At 41.5% G+C, this 18,769-nt stretch overlaps 2 protein-coding genes across 3 annotated transcripts; both read left to right on the plus strand.

Moving 5' to 3' along the window:
- The first annotated feature begins 1,916 nt into the window (after window positions 1-1,916).
- atxn7l2a (ataxin 7-like 2a) lies at window positions 1,917-15,169 on the plus strand. 2 transcript variants are annotated; one of them, XM_028406052.1, is made up of 10 exons: window positions 1,917-2,073; window positions 3,074-3,142; window positions 4,333-4,672; window positions 4,832-5,082; window positions 5,816-5,898; window positions 9,396-9,607; window positions 10,162-10,342; window positions 10,958-11,079; window positions 12,395-13,355; window positions 14,923-15,169. In XM_028406052.1, the coding sequence occupies exons 1-10, from the start codon at window positions 1,944-1,946 to the stop codon at window positions 14,938-14,940; spliced, it is 2,367 nt and encodes a 788-aa protein (XP_028261853.1). In that variant the 5' UTR covers window positions 1,917-1,943; the 3' UTR covers window positions 14,941-15,169. The 2 variants fall into 2 exon arrangements, with proteins under 2 accessions (XP_028261853.1, XP_028261852.1); XM_028406051.1 differs by lacking the exon at window positions 14,923-15,169 and adding an exon at window positions 14,543-14,911.
- A 1,000-nt stretch (window positions 15,170-16,169) lies between these two features.
- On the plus strand, window positions 16,170-18,192 carry LOC114435947 (piggyBac transposable element-derived protein 4-like). Its single transcript, XM_028405935.1, has 3 exons — window positions 16,170-16,389; window positions 16,499-16,804; window positions 17,025-18,192. The coding sequence occupies exon 3, from the start codon at window positions 17,386-17,388 to the stop codon at window positions 18,190-18,192; it is 807 nt and encodes a 268-aa protein (XP_028261736.1). The 5' UTR covers window positions 16,170-16,389; window positions 16,499-16,804; window positions 17,025-17,385.
- Window positions 18,193-18,769: the final 577 nt, after the last annotated feature.

Below are 18,769 nucleotides of genomic sequence, written 5' to 3' on the forward strand. Positions count from 1 at the left end.
TAACATAGATGGCTTCCTTGACTCCTCTTTCAAACCACCTTTCGTCCCTGTCTAAAATGTGAACATTGTTGTCCTCAAAGGAGTGTCCTTTGTCTTTGAGGTGGAGGTGAACAGCTGAGTCTTGTCCTGAGGAGGTGGCTCTCCTGTGCTGAGCCATTCTTCTGTGGAGTGGTTGTTTAGTTTCTCCAATGTACAGATCAGAGCATTCCTCACTGCACTGGACTGCATATATCACATTGCTGTGTTTCTCCCTGGGAATCTTATCCTTCGGGTGAACCAGTCTCTGTCTCAGTGTTGTCATAGGTTTGAAATGGACCGGGCTTGTCTGATAATTGCCTTCCACCTGTTGTCTGTTCCATTTGCACAACAGCAGCTGAAACTGATTCACAATCAGTGTTGCCTCCTAACTGGACAGGCTGATTTTGCAGAAGTGTGATTGACTTGGAGTTACATTGCGTTGTTTGAGTGTTCCCTTTATTTTTTTGAGCCGTGTATATATATATATACACACACACACACACACACACACATACATATATACTGTGTGTGTATATATATATATATATATATATATATATATGTATATATATATATGTATATATATATATATGTATATATATAAGCACAAAACAATGCACAAAACAATGGGGGAAAGAATGAATGAAATGAATGAATGAAAAAGGTGATGGACATGCATGTTGTTAAATGATGTATTCATTAGAAGATAATTTGCTACACATTAATGATGCCAATTCAGCCTTTTTTTAATTGCCAATACAAATAACCTGGTTCTGAATCTGATCTGAAATATTTCCATCATCGTGTCAGCTACTTTCAGAGTTTAGATGTTTACTTGAGTTTTAAATATTTGCACAGGGTTTTAAGGTCTGAGCCCTTTGGTCTCCATACCACACAGTGGACACCCTTACCTGCACAGACAGAACCTAATAGTTTTCACTAGCTACACACATTCAGCTGCAAAGTGTCACATTCAGAGTTATGTCACTTCTGCATCGTGTTTGTGTTTTACCACAACTCCTAATCAGCTGTGTGAGGCTTAAGCACTTACATGGATTAGAAAATGCGGAGGTGTGTTCACGTGTGTAGACCTGTGACTTCTGATCACTACTTAAGATCAAGCTCTCGCAGTGTATCTTGCAGCCTTGTAAAACAAGGGCTTAATGCCTCCAGTGAGCACTGGAGTTCCTCAGGGTTATGTGCTCAGTCATCGATAGATGCTTCTGGCACAGAGCGGCACTACATCATCCAGCTGCAACCATATCACTGTGATACAATGATGTTGAAGCAGGTTACAGAGACGAGTACTACAGCTGGATGGTATTAGACTAAAATTTCCTTTAAGGCCTTCAACTCTTGGTTTAAAATTTCCAACAAGTAAAGTCCCAAAAGTGGGTTTTCTAAACTTACTCCCTGATTTCTACAGTTTTTTTCTTTTTCTCGCTCCTCCTTAGCCTTATGGTGCTACTGATTGAACACACCTTAAGATAACCTAGGATTGGACAGATTGTCTTCTAGTAGTAGTGATCCATGCAACATGCATTGGTGATTGGTTATTGGTGATTAAAACACTATACAGACATTAATTTAATGTACAAACCTATTTTGATGATACATTTCAAGATTGATTCTACTATATGTGTTTCTTACAATAATACGCTGAATCAGTCAAAGTTTTCCTGCAATTTTAGGTGTTTGTGGCATTCAAATAAAATGAATGAAAGAGTGTGTCTTTAATCTTTCTGACATTTCTTTTTTTCTGTTAAAAAAATCAGAAGTGACCAGTATTTGAGTTTTAATGAGGTAATAAAACAAACATTGAGTCTTCTTCTCTTTTCTGTGTGGGTGTCCCCTGAACGCGCACGCAGGAAGTTCCTATCCTGCCGAGAGCGCGCGATATGACGTAAGTTACTTGCCGCGCAGTGATGATGGCGGTGCGTGAACGCGCAGTAAAAGTAATGGCTGCTCTGGATCGGCGGGTGCCTAGCCTCGATGATTTCGTGGGTCAAAGCTGGACTGCCTGGGCTGACTGGGCCGGCGTGACAGTGGCGGATGGTAAGGAAGCATCTTGGCGCAAACGCCGGCAGCTATAAAGCAATTTAATCAAAGCACCAGGGTTTATTTTTGTGGAAACGGAGCACAGAGCTAACCATGTTACCCAAACAAAGACCCTGCCGGGTCCTAGCGCTGGGTGGGTAACATGTTGCTCCCTCTCAGGTTCTACTGCATACGCTGTCTTCAAGAAATATAAAATACTCATTAATAAGACATAACAATTATAGCATGTGTTTTACTGCTGTGTCCATAATTCAGGGTGCCAATGCTTAAAGTAAACGTTCAGTGAAACCAGTCGGGCAGTGGTAGCATCAGAGCGGAAGAAGGCTAGTGTGTATGGCTGGGCGAGCAACTTCTTGCTGTTGAAGGCTAGGATAGCAAGCTAGCAACGCAAGCGAGACTAGCCGTTGACGACGGGGCAGTTAGCGTTAGCATGCTAATGCTAGCAGCAGGAGAATTCAGAGTAGACACCGGTGACGGAGGAGGAGTCTGATGCTGTTGCCACCATGTAAATGCCCAGCGTTTGATATTAGCAGGCGTCACTCTGGGTTTCTTTCGCCTTATTTTAGTATTCCCACTTTATTTGAAGCGCCATTGTGTCGTTTTAAGGATGTAAGCATTTCTCTGTTCGACAGGGAACCTTATGTGTGACTTCTCCTCAGAATTGCTCTTGCCCTTCCCTGCTTTAAGTATTTGCGCTCACTTATTGTTTGGCATTCCTCCAATTGCTACTCTGTCTATAACTATCTAACAAACTCTTCCACCACACAATACCATTAGCTGCTTGCTATTGTGAAGAAACTATGACTATAAAAATTAAATTGACCAACAGCAGTCAGTAGAGAAGCTGTTGACCTGCAAATCAGTGCTTTATATAACACAGCTTAAGGGCATGTTAATATGCAGAATTCTTTCTGGTGAACCTGATGTACAAGGTTTAGAAACCCCATACTTGACAAGGGGCTTGTTGAACAGTACAACTGTGTTTGTGATGTTTCAGGACCTGATGTGGAAGACTGCAGCAAAAATGGCAAAAAGGCAGCGGAGGCCATGTCGCTCAGTAAAGAGGGTAAGTTTGCCCACTAACATTTAGAAGACATAGCTAAGGCTGTTTTGGATCCGTAAGCAGAGCTGATCATATTGTACATGCTTGTTTCCATTGTCCTGTAAAAACTTGATAGTTTTTAAATTGTATTTCATTTTTTCTATGATTAAATAGAGCTGCTGGTTTGCAAAGACCTGAGTGACTATTATTTCTAGATGGTGTTTTGCTTAGGCACCTTCTGGCACCTAGCCTGGCTGTCTGTAGCAGCAGCTGTCCAACAGACACCCCCCTGTGTGTATGTATGAGTTTGTGCCAGAGTTTGGCACGATGAAGTCAGTGTTTTCACCTTCTCTACCTTTGTTGTGCTACATCTGCATCATACCAGCATAACAGCCAAAACAAGGATTAAAAAAGAGTCTGCACACACGTTTTTTTATTATTATTTTTTTTACCTCTTAACATTTCTCACAGCTATTTTCACACATGACCGTTTTCAAACATGACCTTTGAAAAGAAATATCACGACCAGACAGTGTCTGGGGTAGCAGATCGTCTGTGCCAGGTGTGTTTTTTCTGGTTAGGTTAAAGAGAAAGGGAACTAGCCTACATTTACATTTACTTTATTCGTGCTTTGGGAAAGTACATATTTTGATAATGTGTCAGACACCAATGGTAGGAATGCTTTCAATAATCCAGCACTCATACTACATCAACCAAGTGTCTGTATGTAGTATATAATCCAATTTCAGGTATGGATAAGAATGAAAGAGAGAAGGAAAATATGTCTTTCCAGACTTTTGATCCAAGTCTGATCACTCATCTAAAATATAAGAGATCGCGCACAACTTACTTTCACGTGTCCATGTATAGCTCAGTTGGACATGCACACGCAAAACCTCTACTTGTACATAATGTTGAATTTATGGCTAGAGCACGCCCAAGGTTACACAAATCTCATTTGGTTGCTCAAATATGCACACAAGAAGAACTACATTGTTCTTGCACATCCAAAGTTCTGGTTTATTTCCATACAAAGCATCTTTCTAATAGCACTCGCATCCAAATATGGTCTGTAGTTCTGATCTGATTAATGGGAGTGGAGAGTGGAGAAACCCCTTAGACATCGTCATCTCTGCCTTCTCTGTCTAAGTGACATTGCTTCAACTGAATATGCAATATATTCTCTCAACATTCCTCCTGTCCACTCCATCTAGACATGTCCATCTTTGGTCTCTATCCTGGTCACGACGAATTCTACTTGGTGGTGTGCAGCCACTGCAGTCAAGTAGTGAAGCCGCAGGCTTTTGAAAAGCACTGCGAACGCAGACATGGACCCCTGTCTAAGCTGTATGCCCGACTGCGCTCTCCCACCCCTGCACCTCAGCCCCAGCAAAGACCCCACCATGGCCACTCTCCTTCTCACGGGACCAATGCTGCTTCAGCTTCATCATGGGAGGGCCGCGGCCAAGGGGCTGGGCAGCTTCGTGCAGCCCCACCTTCACCTTCTACTCCACCGCAGTACAGACACTCCAAGAACTCCAAGGACGGCGTACGGTAAGAAGGAAATGGGGCATAGTGGTGATGGGAGTTTATACTAGATGTAATTAAAGTTGAGAAATATACTGATTTAAATCCATCTCAAAATATGCAAGTACATCCTCTGCAATGTAAATTCAAAGAGAGATCTCATTAGGCCTTTTTCTCCTATCGCAGACATTCCCCACTGGAGAAGTACTCTCACAGCAGCCACTCAGAAACCTCAGTATTCAAGCAGCCGCCACCTCTGGAACCTCCGATGAGCTCACCATCTCCGTCACTCAGAGATCCCCCCTGGCCACACGGAGGCACTCCGTCTGGTAGGTCTTCAACTAGTGACAGGCATCCTACGCAAAGGAAGGACTCCGCTCAACCCTCTGTGGTGCCAGGCCACCGGATCCCCAGACCCTACAACAAAGTGGCCTCCAGTGAGTATTGATGTGCCAAAGCTATAAATGGTGTCTTCACACTTTTGTGATTTCTGGACCCTAAAAATGACACAGTTTAACAAAAGAGAAGGAGCACTGTTCTGTATCAGCAATGAGGAGACAAAGCTGTTGAAATTAGGTCATACAGTACCCATCATAAGAGCTGTCTAGTCAGTCTGTGACCTTTGCAACGTACCTTTTGTTTAATTGTTAAAATGCCACTGCATTAACAGGTGTAAAGTAGGGCTGCAACTAGTCGACGGCTAACATTGTATTCGACGGGTCATTAGTGATGTCATCACATGGTATGCAGGTGTAACGCATTTGTGGTAATAACGTGGCTGGCAAAACTGCTTTATTATGTTTGCTTTCGGCCGTTGCTAATGAACACGGATACTTTGCTGATACAGACTGCTTAAAGAATGTGAATTTGCAGTTCATTGTAGCTAAAGCAAAGAGTCTACACAGGATGTGTTCAGGAAATAAAGATTCACAATTCAGCAGCAAAATTTAGTCCAGTACACAATCGTTGTAGCTGTGTGTAAATGTGAGGACGTGAGATGGCGTTTTAGGTCATGGTGGTTATAGGGGGGCAGCATGACTCAGCAGTGTCTGTGGCTAGATTTCCAGCTTGTATAGTGTATTCTGGTAAAAATCGTTTTTGATGTTGACTTGTTTGAAATTGTTCATTGACTGTGTGGTGTTGTAGCTGAGTTGGTCTCTGTTTCCTCAGAGAGGGAGTGTGACTTGGACAAACACTGTGGCGTCCTGGATCCTGACAGAAAGAAAGTCTGCACTCGCCTTTTGACATGCAATGTAAGTCCCGCATGCATACAACGCTGCACAATACATTTGCCACAGATTTTCATGTCACTCCAGCTTTTCTTTCTTGTGTGTAATATTTTCTGAAGTTCAGTGGGTGTTAAACAGTTTTTTGTCAGTGTCTTGACTCACTAGAAATCAGCCAAGTAAAAAGATGCAAACAATGAGTGCTCATGTACCTTGTTCAGCAGAAGCTCTATCACTTTAATGAACACACCAAACTTTAGTGTTTGGTAGTTTTTTTGATTCCCAAGGACCAAGCAAAGCTTGCTGCATATTTCAAATTTCTCTAAGCAGTTGCAGACTTAATACTATGCAAGGTAATGCACATGCCTTTTTAGCTATATGACAAAATCTGTTTTCTTTTCTTCTGTGTTCTTAAGTGCTCATCTCACCACACAGCGCTTGCATTTGCAAAGGTGGCACACACTTTAAAATTACATCTTCAATAACCGTATCCTTTCCATATCTTTTAAATTCTTGAGTTGGTGTTAAAATAAAAGAACTGGAAGCTGTGTTGACCAGTTGATTATCAGGTGTTAATTCCTGGCATTATTAGTTGTTAGATCTGTCAAACATGAGTGTATCACTAATGCACTCTTTTAGGGAGTTGGTGTATGTCTTCATATTTGCTTGCAACTGACTGACTGAGTCCTTAGTTGAACTGAGAAATTAACAGGTTGTTTCAGGAAGTGATTCAGGTCTGTTTGTACAAAAACAAGGTTCACAAACACAACAGTAGAAGAATGAGAGGCTTAGTTGGAGCATCCAGCCCTGTCTTTGACCTAAAAGTGGGTCAAAAGATTCTACAGTCAGTGGACGTTAGCAGCTTCATTGTCATTGATGGAAACATGACACCCAAATGGACACTTTTACTTGTGCCCCTTTTTTAGCAAGTGTTTTTTTGTAATACACAGTTTTGTCACGTATTGGTGATGTCAGGAAAACAAGAAAGCACACATCGCTACTAGTGATAGGAAAGTCGGTTGCTAGTTTTAGCACACATGTTAATTTTTAGTGTACTCTCTACTTTGAGGTGTCTGTCGTGTAATTTCGCATCTTTTTCATGCTCATCTAATATACACTGAATGAAAGCCCTTTGACGTCATTATGCTATACACAGAAGATACTTGAGGGTTTATCAAAATATAATTTGAGCTACCCCTGACCGCCTACCCCTGCAGCTCTTATAGTGACCAAAAATAATAATCAAAGAATAAATCTGGAGAAAACATCACTGCGTATGTGTGGCACAGGTTCTCTGTTGCTGTAATGTGAAGGTTATTGTTCATTTCTTCAAGTATTGGATTAGTAGTGGTAAAATCAGATGACCCGTTTCTTTTGTTGTCGTTTTTTTTAACCTGTGTGAGTGAATCAGAATGTTTGCACATACAGCACTGTGATCCCGTTGTTTGAATAGCTGTAAAATCTTTAGCTTGTCTTACTGAAATGTGTTGAATTACAAGACGGTGTTAGCTTGCATTTTTAGAGATGATTTCAGATGAATGAAAGTGCAACCACAGCTTCTTGTTACTTATCAGTACTGACTGATACTCAACAGTGAAAATGGCTCCCAGGACAGGAAGAGTCCTTATATGGTGGCCTGGTGTGTATAGAGGAAGTGAGTGCAAGAGGCCACATCCAGTAGGGGAGAGACAGGATAACACGACCAACAGGAAATGGCTGAAGTGACGAGAAAGACGCAAAAAAACAGGCTGCTTCATAGTTCATACCTGCTTTGTAGGTAAACAGACTTCAATAGGTGGCTGTGTCTTCTCTGCCACCTGCTACCAAGATTGGAGTGTCATCTAGTTATTTTACTATCCATTCAACAGTGTTTGAAATGAGTTAATTGAGCAGCCCACATGCTTAATTACATTCTGAGATCTTCTTCTTCTTCAAATTCAGTGTCAATATACAAAGATCAAACATAAGGTGTTTCAGCTTGAGAGTCAGGTTGAGGATTTGTGAAATGTCCAATATTTGTGGTAATTGCTAAGAATGACAATTCATTAATAATACTTAGCTTAATATATAGGCAATATTTATTTAGAAATTCTGTCCATAAAAACAGTGACAGTGCCAATGGACAGCCCTTCAACATGCACCGGGAAAAGGTCTGACTTACTGCCGACAATGCGAACCAAACTCCCTTTCTGGTAATACAGGGACCGGACAGTCCTTAGCAGAGGGCCTTTGATCACATGCTACCAGAGCACCCCCTTAAGGATGCCACAAGCGATGCCATGGTTGAACGCTTTCTCCAAATCCACAAAACACATGTGGACTGGTTGGGCAAACTCCCATAAACCACAAGCACCCTACTAAGGGTATAGAGCTGGTCCAGTGTTTCATGGGCAGAACGAAAACCCATCGTTCCTCCTGGATCTAAGGGTCTAACTATAGGCCGTTCTGGTGAGAAAAGAGCTGAAAGGGAAAGCTCTAAATTTACCACTCATTCTGCGTTCCTACTCTCACCTATGATCATGAGCCCTGGGTAGTGACCGAAAGAATTAGATCGCAAATACAAGCTGCTGAAATGAGTTTCCTTCGAAGGGTGGCTGGGCGCTCCGTTAGAGATAGGGGCGAGGAGCTCCATCCCTCGAAAGGTTCTCAAGGTAGACTGGCTGTTTCTGGGGAGGTGTTCCGGGCATGTACCACTGGGAGAAGACCCCGGGGGAGACCCAGGACACAGTGGAGAGACTATGTCTCTCAGCTGGCCTGGGAAAGCCTTGGGATTCCCCCAGAAGAGCTAGAAGAAGTGTCCCGGATGAGAAAGTCTGGATGTCTGCTTAGATTGGTGCCCCAGTGGTTTCAAGATGGATGGATGTATAGATGGATAAATATGCTCCTTAAAAAATAGCTAGTCATCAATTAAAAATCCTAGATATTTAAACCTAGGTACCAACTCTATTTGGTGTCCATTTCTTGTTACAATATTCCCAAACAGTGCTGTAGTTTTTGATGTGGTAAAAAACATACACGTGCTGAAAAAAGTTTGATTAAAGTATGATGTGGAAAAATAGAATTCTGATTTTTCTTTCTGAAGGAGAGAGGTAAATTTATTTCTCAATTGTCTAAAGTTCAGCCAATCGATTCTGATCCTGACTTGCGTGCCCTGGCCCACCAGCATTACACTCATGCATTACATCCGTCAGCTCTGTTGTAAACAACAAATTATCACGTCCTTTAAATTTGCAGAAAGCGGCATGTTTATTCACTATACTCAAAAGTTTTGTTATGGAAATATTTCTAGGCCAGTTCAACATCATGCATAAAAACATATGAAATTATCTTAAATAATTTCAATTAACATTTTTTAACAGATTCTGTAATCTGAATGCACCTGTGAGCCTCAGTGTTTGTTACCCAGTGTTGAAAAATAACTGATTGCAGCTAATAAGATTAGAGTAGGTTTAAGCTTTTGGGTCTGGCAGGACATTTGCAATAATGATGAAGTGATGATGAGTGTACTGTATCTCCATCCTCAGATTCACTCTATCCACCAGCGGAGGAAGGTGGTGGGCCGCAGCAAGAACTTCGACCAGCTAGTGGCAGAACTCAAGACCAAGGTTCGGGAAAAGGGGTCCCAAGCACTGGAGGGAGGCTCTTCTACTGGACGCTCCCCCAGCCCTGAGGCCCCCAGAGAGCAGGCTGGAGCACCACACTGCAAGAGACCACTTGCCAGCCTCCCTGCTTTCAGGTGAGAACATTACTAGAGTTTCCTGTTTAAATTACTTTCAGTATCCCAGCTCATCCTTCTTTTTTAGTTCCATAGCCAATGAAACTTTGGCTTGAGGTAGTGATGCTTGGTCAGCTACTGAAAAAATACACTGGGAGACAGCATTTTACAAGATGACAATATTTGTAGGTGTATGTGTTGCAGACTTACACAAGTGTTCAGCCCACACATTACTGACTGATCTCCTGGTTAAGCACTATTTTTCAGCGTTTAGAAACATTACATTACATTTTGTTGCTTAACATAATGACCATGGCATTTCAAAAGATTCGTTTCCCTCGCTGTGTTCATGCTCTTTGTTTTTCAAGATCACCTTTTTCTATCTGCTTAGTGTTGTAGGGCAACCAATATGTTAATTATTTTACATCAACAATTGCAGCTGCTGTACATAAGGGAGATGCATTTATGGTCACACACAGTCCAGACTGAACTGGACAACATGTAGAGGATGTAAGTTGATCATATAGTTGTATGATAACAAGTACTTTAAACAAACTGCCTGCCTTTTTTTCCAGTCGGCCTACGGCAGTGTCAGAGGGCATCCCAGAGGAAGAGAAGCAGCGGCAGGAGGAGGCTAGTCTGCGACCCCCCTCACCTCTTGTCCATGGGCGAATCTCCAGTGACGAAAGTGAGACAGAAGGACCAGAGGAACCTGCTGAGTTCCAATCTTCCACAACACATCCCAGACCAGTAGCGGTGAGCAGCTTTTACTGTGGTTTAGGAGTGGAAATAGAGGGCCAGAGAATTCCTGCCAAATGTTGGTGTTTTTATCTTTGTGTTGTACTGTTGAAAGAACTTTGTTAACCACTGATGTGATAAACAGTAATTGACTGCAGCACTTCCTCAAACAAACCTGACTTTTGTGTTGTATTTCACACTGAAAACATCTTGAGATAAAATCACAGGTAACTTTTCCTTGTGAGAAGTTATTGTTATAAATCATGTATGTACAAGCAGCACTACTCTGTGGAGGAACACATCACTGTTTCTGTACCAGCTTTATCTCACTGCATGTCTTTAGCTGTAAAGAGAAGTTACATTACACTTCCATACCTGACTGCTGCTAATCTTTAGATCAGGCATTTATAATGTTCTTTCTGTGCTGTTTTTAATTTAAGTACCTTCTCATTTTTCCTTAATTACAGTACATGCACAGACAGTGTACTCTGACGTTTAGTATCTTCGAGATGTCCATGAACGCACATAACCAAGACACAAAAATGGTGTTTTATTTGTGACAAAGACTGCAGAGTAATGCATGTTTTCAGGTTTTTGTCAGCTGTTTTATACACCTTTTTCCCTTCCTTATAGGTGTGTTCATTTGGCAGCCATGCACTGGGTCATGGCATCTACACATTCGACAGGAGACTTCACCACTTGAGGTCGGCACTCAGCAGCATGCTGGAGCAGCACATCAGCGCCCATCTTTGGAAGTAAGAAACCTGAGCTCACATTCCTGCCATGATTTTTAGCTGTCTGCTTTTATGGTGCTAATCTGTACAAAGTTTAAATCAGTTGTTATCCTTAACCATGAATAAGAATGGACATCAAATCATCATCAATCATTGCAAAGCATGACTCTATATGTTCATATAACTTTAGGCTATATAAAATGTGATTGATACCATATGTGTCAAAATATGTCAATCAATATATCCAGTGGTGAATGACAAGTATGTATCGCATCCATCCCATTTAGAAAGCTTTTTTTTTGCAGATGCCCAGTCACAGTAAAATGATGCCTAGTTACCCAGATTCCATGAATTTGTAACACTAGCAGATAACCGTGAGTGTAACCCACTGCTTAGTCACTAATAGATGAGGCAGATGGAGTTCTGTGCTGCCCAGAATAGCAGTGGTGAAGTCTGTGAAGTTGGCAGAAGGATGGAGACTTGAATATCTGCTGATATTCACTGCAATACACGTCTTAAGAAAAACATCAGTTTCAGCCTCTTTACAGACCTGCTGTAACCTGGTTACTTGTTTGAATACTCAATCTACGGTACATTGAATTGTAAGGATCATATGTTTTGGGTGAACTTTGTGGGATTTTCAACCATATATTAAATTCTGTTATGCCCCTTCAAACTGGACAACAGCAACAGTTTTAGAGTTGAGTGAAAATGACATAGCAAGAGTGAATTTGAGCACACAGTTACTGTCCAATTTGTTTGCCTCATAGTCAACTAGAACTTGATATTGGATTCCTTTTTTAAACCTTTTCAATTTCAGCCAGAGAAATGAGGAGAAAAATTAACTGCAGGACTCAGAGTACTAAAGTAGTCAATAAAATGGTAAATATGAGTTAGCTCCAGATAACACCTAAAAATATGTTAATTCCAACAATTACTTATAATCCCAACCCAATCTACTTCCACCCACATAACATTCACAAAACTGGAAAACCAAATTGTATGCAGTGCACTGAGTATAAACTAATCTAAATACCAATGCCTATTCTTCACAAGTGTTCTGTTAGCATTCTTAAATCATGTTTTAGCAACAGAATGAATATCTTAAAAACCTTCCTGGGCTTAAACAGAACTGACTTAAACATCAATACACTAAAGGTTTGGTGATTATGATCCACATTCACATATCAACAGAAACCACCAAGAAATAGCATGTGCTAACACAGTGGACCATTGTTGTTGTGTTAATTTGAACATAGATTTAAAGCAGATTTTCTGTTGTTACAAATCACAAAAACTTTTATGAGCATCAAAACGTTTTTTTTAATCTTTTCAGGAAAATACCTCAAGCCACAGACCTTCAGTCTCCACTTACTTCAGCCAAGGCCACAACATCCTTGTCTTCTTCCTCCATTGCCACCATGTCCTCCACTTCATTACATTCTAAGGTCCGCACAGGAAGTCATCTCAGCTCCTCCCTCAAAACATCATCACCCTCTTCATCTTCATTCCGCGGTCCAGGGAGGCCCTCGACAGCCATACAGTCGGATAACTCTGGGGGCAGTGGAACCAGCATCACTGGTGGTCATCTAGTATCTCCGTGCAAGCCTGCTTCAGTGCGCCTAGTGGGTCCTGAGCACCCCAAGAATCCAGTCGGGCGTCCCAGCAAACAGATGCTGAAGCTGCGAGAGGAGGCTGCTGCGGCTGCCGCTCTCCGCAAACGCAAAGCCCCATCACAGGAAGGAGAGCACTCAGGCCCCGACAGGAACTGCATCATTCTCCAGGACCGGGGCCGGCCACCCTCCACTGTTTCCTCCTCTTCATCCTCCTCATCTTCCTCGTCCAAAGCCTCGATTCCCTTGTCTCTCCCACATGGACAGACTAATGGCACGCTTTCCCCAAGCAGCAAACCCAGACCTCTACCATCGCCCTCAGAGTCCCATTCACCAGCTGCAAAGGCAGTTTGGACTTACAGACGGACACCCCCTACTTTGGGCCATTCATCACCCCCAGACCCTTCCTCCACCACCAATTCCCACAGCCGAGCTGGCATGGGGGACTCAGGACTGCACGGGCAAGGCAGCGGAAGGGGCTTTGAGCACCAGGGACTGGTGAAAAAACGCAAGGGGGGTGGCATGGAGGACCACTCTCCTTCCTCCAAGCCTCCATCACATCGCCTGCCCTCCTCCTCCAGCTCTGCCACCTCTCCCTCTCCACGCTCTAACTTCTATCCATGGAAGGACAGTAAAAGTGGGGGGCTGGCTGGGGGTGTGGAGAAGAAACTGGGCACACAAAAGGTAGGTTTGTAAGAAGTGAAGAGTGAAAGGAAAAATTAATTCCCAATTTACATTAGCCCCACTGATAGATTTTTTTAGGAAATTGTTTTGGGATTAAAATATTTAATTATCTGCCATTGTGTGTATATATAATGTATGCTAAAGCAAGCACTATTATAAACAATAAGGGTGGATTGCTCCTTCTATTTTACACCACCTTAACTATCAGCGTTACAGTCATGAACGTCATGATAGTCATGTCTAAAGTTAGTACCTACTTTTAATTCTTAGTATTAGGCAAACATCTCACTTTTCACTGTCATTATTTAATAATTGAAAATTAAAAAAAAAACATGTTCAGTACTAAGTACAACTTGTGATATTCAGCATCCTGTAGATCCACCTTTAGCATCAATAACTTGTATGACTATCAGTTGTGGAGGAATCTTCTTCATAACATTGCAACAGTTCATTTAGGGTCAGACAATTCCAAAACCAATTTCCACCAAGAATGCTAAGATATTTAACAAGCAAGTTTATTTATTTTTTTATAACTTCTGCCCATGTTGTGTTTTTTATGTTTCCGATAGTGTTTATTACTTATACTAGAATATGCATATGTGTTGGGTGATATTTAGTGATCAGACAATGTTACTTTTACATAACACAATGCTGGAAAAAGATGTTTGGGATCATATATAATATGGTCTCATCACCTAGCTTAAAGTGCTTCACTTCCACAATTTACAATAATCTTAACATGTCTACAGTACAGGTAGTAGCAGATGAATTGACAGTATGATTCTTACTAGTATGTGAAACACAATGCTGGAAAGTTAATAAAGAAATCATTTTCCATTTTCAATAGAACTCTGACATAGCCCTGTCCAACCATCATGTTGCATATGAATAAAGAAGGAATGCACAATATTATTGGCAAGATATTTGCCTTAAAATGAAATGTCAGTCATTATTGTGTTCCCAATGCAGGCATTTATTCTGTATCAGTCTTAAAAAGCCAGTAGTAATAGTTGGTCTTAACTATAGACAAATACTATAATTGCAAAATGACTCACTTAAGAGTAAACTTGTCGTTGGCGGTCAGTGTTCATCGTGTGTTCTGCTCTTATACTTATCTATCAAAAGTTTGCTGTCGAGGATTAAATATGGATGAACTTTAGGTCTAAAACTTCTTAACTTTCCCACAGGCTATCTGTCAGCTAAGAGCGGTTTCTATGGCAACAATCTGTGACACCTAATGGACATGATGGGCAGGGACTGCAGTAACCCCATCTTGATGCACATCCTCTTATTTAACAAGACAGTGTAGTTAAGTAATGCACAGTGGGAGGTAACTGAAGCCTGGAATTGACTTTAAATAGAAAGCTACCCACAGCACTCAGTGACTTACACATATTTAAAGGTACAGGCTTGATTTTCGTTTTCTTGTCCAGCAGTTATGTCACATCAACTTTGAAAAATGTAAAGGAAGTCTTGCAATGATATGATTTAGTTCTGAACTGAATCAACAGTGTTTAACATGAACAAATGTATTAATTACAACCTTTTTTTCTCCCCCCCCCAACAGCCAAAACTGCACCATTAAGTGTGCCTGCCTTACAAGCCACTATGAGGGAGCCAGCTCTGCCTAGTCCATGACTGAGGCTACAGGACTCAAGTGTGTGCATATGTGTGTGTGTGTGTGTGTTTGAATCTGTCTGCCTTTTTTGCTATTGAGCATATGCTCATGTATGAATGTGTCAGGTGGTGTTTGTATGTGCAAAGTTAGTGCAGTGTGAGTCTTGGCTGGGTGTGTGGGTCTGGATGAATGTCTGAGGGAGAACTGGGAGTGGGAGGGTGGGATTAAATTCAGTGTATGGATTTAGAAATACCTCAAGACCATCCGGTTATGCTGCTAAATTAAAAATGTTAGTTTATAAAAATGGATTAAAAATGTCCTTTTCACTTGGCTTCTGTGACTGTTTTTTACAATGATGCTGATTATGGAAAGGTGTTCTGTGGAGATCTAATTTAGCAGTGATGTGGAAATATGAACAGAGAAACTGTCAAGTTTATTTGGCCTGAATGATTCATACACTACAAAGTTTTGTTAACAAAAATATCAAGGCTCCTTTATTCCAGGACTTATTTTTAGTTGTGTGATGCTATAAACCTAATATCCTGAGCTCAATTTTTATTCTCCCAACAATTGATCCTGATATTAGCCCAAGAAATATGCATTACCAGCCAGACTACACCTATTCTATGTTTTAATATTTAAAACACTGTTATATTATGTAATACAGCAGAACCATAACAAATTTAAAATGGTTACTTTAACCCCACACAAAGGTTACTCGGCTGCTTGTGACTTGGTCGTTTGCATCCACTCTCATCAGTATGCATCATCTCATATCAGTCGCAGTTTCTGAAAATATAAAATTCACTATAATTATATATATAAATATTAATTCAGTAGAGTTAGGGGATGGGCCAAATTAGTAGTATTTCTTTATTTATACTGAAAATCCTAGTGCTATGAATAAAGTGGGCGGTTATCTTTTAAAAGTGTCAGATATCACTACTAAAAAAAGCAATGTTATGCTCAGCCATAGTCTGTAATCAACCCATTTATGACATTTTAATTCCTTTACAGCATTTTAAATCTATAAAACCGACGGCAAGAATATATATATATATAAGAATATTATAATCCGGACAGCGGGTGTTCAAGGCGTCGCAGGCGATTTCGTCATCACGTTTTGAATGTGCATGAATCCCGCGACATTACCCGCGAAACCGGGCCTGACGTATTCTTCCCGGGACTTTGTAGTTTTTCTGCAGAAAAAACTTCTGGATAGCATTCGCGCTCTTGTTATCGATATCTCTCTTTAAAACATTTGGCACACACGGCTAACACACATCAGATACTCACCACACACACTTACACACACTGGATTTCTGTTAATTCATCCGGATTCTGCCGACAGTAGCGATGAAGCCGACTTCATTTACGGGATAGACCCGGCCTATGGCAAGTATTGATTAGAGAAAAGTAAGGAGCATATTCAACTGAAAGGATTCCGCGCCAAATACGGATTGTTGTTGTAATACTCTCGTGCTGTACACATCTAACACGCTGTGCAATCTTCCTCCGTTTGCAGTCTCGATGAGGTTGATGATGAACATGAGGACCATGTGCCCCTGAAGCACCTTGCACCCCGGAGAGAGGCAGAGGGAGAGGAAGGAATCTGCCTCCAACTAAAGCAAGACTCAGCAGCCGCTCCACTGGCAAGCATCCCAGGTCAGAGGCACTCTCTGGTGATGTAGCTGGCTAGAAAAGTGGAGCGGAAAACAGGAGCCTGACAACCTGCCACATCCCCCCGTAAATTTCCTGCCCAGAAGAAGACCAGGTGTGCAGCCACCTCTAACAGAGTATGTGGACATACCATCTCCTTCTGAGCTGTTTGGTATGTACTTTGACCAAGCTACTGTCAAAACACTGTGTGCAAATACAAACAAAATGCAGAAAAAAATATTGCTGCAGGCAAAAAATTCAAGTGGACTGAGCTAACAGAGGCCGAATTTCATCAATATGTTGGCATCTCACTGTTCATGGGCATTCTTAAGCTGCCAAAGCTCAGAGATTTTTGGGGTGACAACCACATTTTTCATGTGTCTTATCCTCAGAAGGTCATGTCCAGAGACCGGTTTCTCACCATCACCTGGAACCTTCATATGAGTGATCCTGCTGAAGATGCTGTCAATGATACCAAAATAGGCACTGATGATTATGACTGTCTACACAGAGTTCGACCCCTATATGATGTGCTACATGTTGCCTGTAAATCTTTATACCACCCCAGCGAAACCTGACTGTGAATGAGCGCATGGTAACCACCAAAGCCAGAATTGCCCTGAAGCAATATATCAAAAACAAGCCCACAAAGTGGGAGATACAACTGACAATACAGGCTGCACAGTGGACTTCTTCATATATATAGGGAGGTATACTCCAGGAAGTGGGAAGGGGCTGTCATTTGATGCAGTGATGTCACTGGTGAACAAAAACTTCCCGGGATCTGGTTATCACATTTATTGTGATAACTTCTACACCAGCCCAGCACTGTTCAGCCACCTGCATGACCTGGGGTTTGGGGCTTGTGGGACATTTCAGGACACACAAGTTGGCATCCCACACACAAAAGTAAACGCCATGACAAGAAAATCTCCGCGAGGGACCATCAGGTGGATCAGAGAGGGAGCTCTCATTTTTATCAAGTGGATGGACACGAGGGAGGTGAGTGTGTGCTCCACCTTGCACACTGCCTTCTCAGGGGACTCTGTGAGAAGAGTGCTGAAGGTTGGTGGCAAGCACAGAGCGGTGGAGGTGCCATTGCCATCAGCTGTGAAGGACTACAACAAGTTCATGGGGGGAGTGAACCTCTCAGACCAGCTGATTGTCTCGTACTCCTCTTGGAGGAAAAGCAGGAAGGGGTACCTGACTGTGCTGCATCATTTTATTGACATTGCTGTTACAAACAGCTATCTGCTACACAAAGAGCTGTGTGGCAGACTGGAGCAGCAGCCGATGACACACCAGGCCTTCCAGGAGCAGCTGACTGCGGAGCTCTGTGGAGTGCCCTCACAGCCAGTCTGGGAGAACACAGGACTTCAGCACTTACCTGTTGCCATCTGTGAGGGGGCATCGGGCTCAAAAAAAGCCACACAGGGGCGCAGGAAGTGCAGACTGTGTGGGAAGTGCACTCCCTTCATGTGTGAGGCATGTGAAGTGCCTCTTTGTATCATTGTGGACAGGAATTGTCATAAGTCCTACCACAGCTCTGATATGCAGTAAAATACTGTTGCACTGTAACTACTTTCATTGGATGTCCATACACTTTCTGCAGATTGTGCCTTCCTGTATATATTTATGCCTGATTGTGTATTTTGATTTCTGAAGTTTCAACACAGTAAAAACACTTTTCATTTTTGTTGTTTATTTCACTTTATATTGATGACTACTCTCATATAAAGCCATCTATGATCATAAGCACTTAAAACACTTAGAAATTTGTAAATAGTTTATTTTGATTATCATGATATCTTTTTTTTTGCAAATTTCGCACAATGTGCATTTTGTCATTTTTGTCTTAGTTTATAAATTTGAGTGTACCTTAAAAACTAACCAATGAATACATTCAAAATAAATGTACTGTGGTTTGAAAGAATTTTGTGCAACCTTTTTTAGATTTACAATTTTTTGAGGGATACAGCCATGACATCTTTGTATTTAGAAAAATAAGTTGAGAAAAAAAAACAATTTTTTTGTGGTTTTATTGCAGTTTTGGCCCTTTATTCAGTTTGTATGGACATATACGTATTCTTAAAATCTGGGATATAAGGGTTGTGTTGATGTATAACAAATTAAAATA

This window comes from Parambassis ranga, chromosome 5, assembly GCF_900634625.1.
Source record: "Parambassis ranga chromosome 5, fParRan2.1, whole genome shotgun sequence".
Classification (NCBI taxonomy): Eukaryota; Metazoa; Chordata; class Actinopteri; family Ambassidae; genus Parambassis; species Parambassis ranga.

Coding starts and splice junctions, on each gene's coding strand:
- atxn7l2a (XM_028406051.1), top strand. CDS start 1,944: ATGATGGCGGTGCGTGAACGCGCAGTAAAAGTAATGGCTGCTCTGGAT. Junction 2,074..3,073: donor CGGCGTGACAGTGGCGGATG/GTAAGGAAGCAT, acceptor GTGATGTTTCAG/GACCTGATGTGGAAGACTGC. Junction 5,899..9,395: donor CTCGCCTTTTGACATGCAAT/GTAAGTCCCGCA, acceptor CTCCATCCTCAG/ATTCACTCTATCCACCAGCG.
- LOC114435947 (XM_028405935.1), top strand. CDS start 17,386: ATGTCACTGGTGAACAAAAACTTCCCGGGATCTGGTTATCACATTTAT.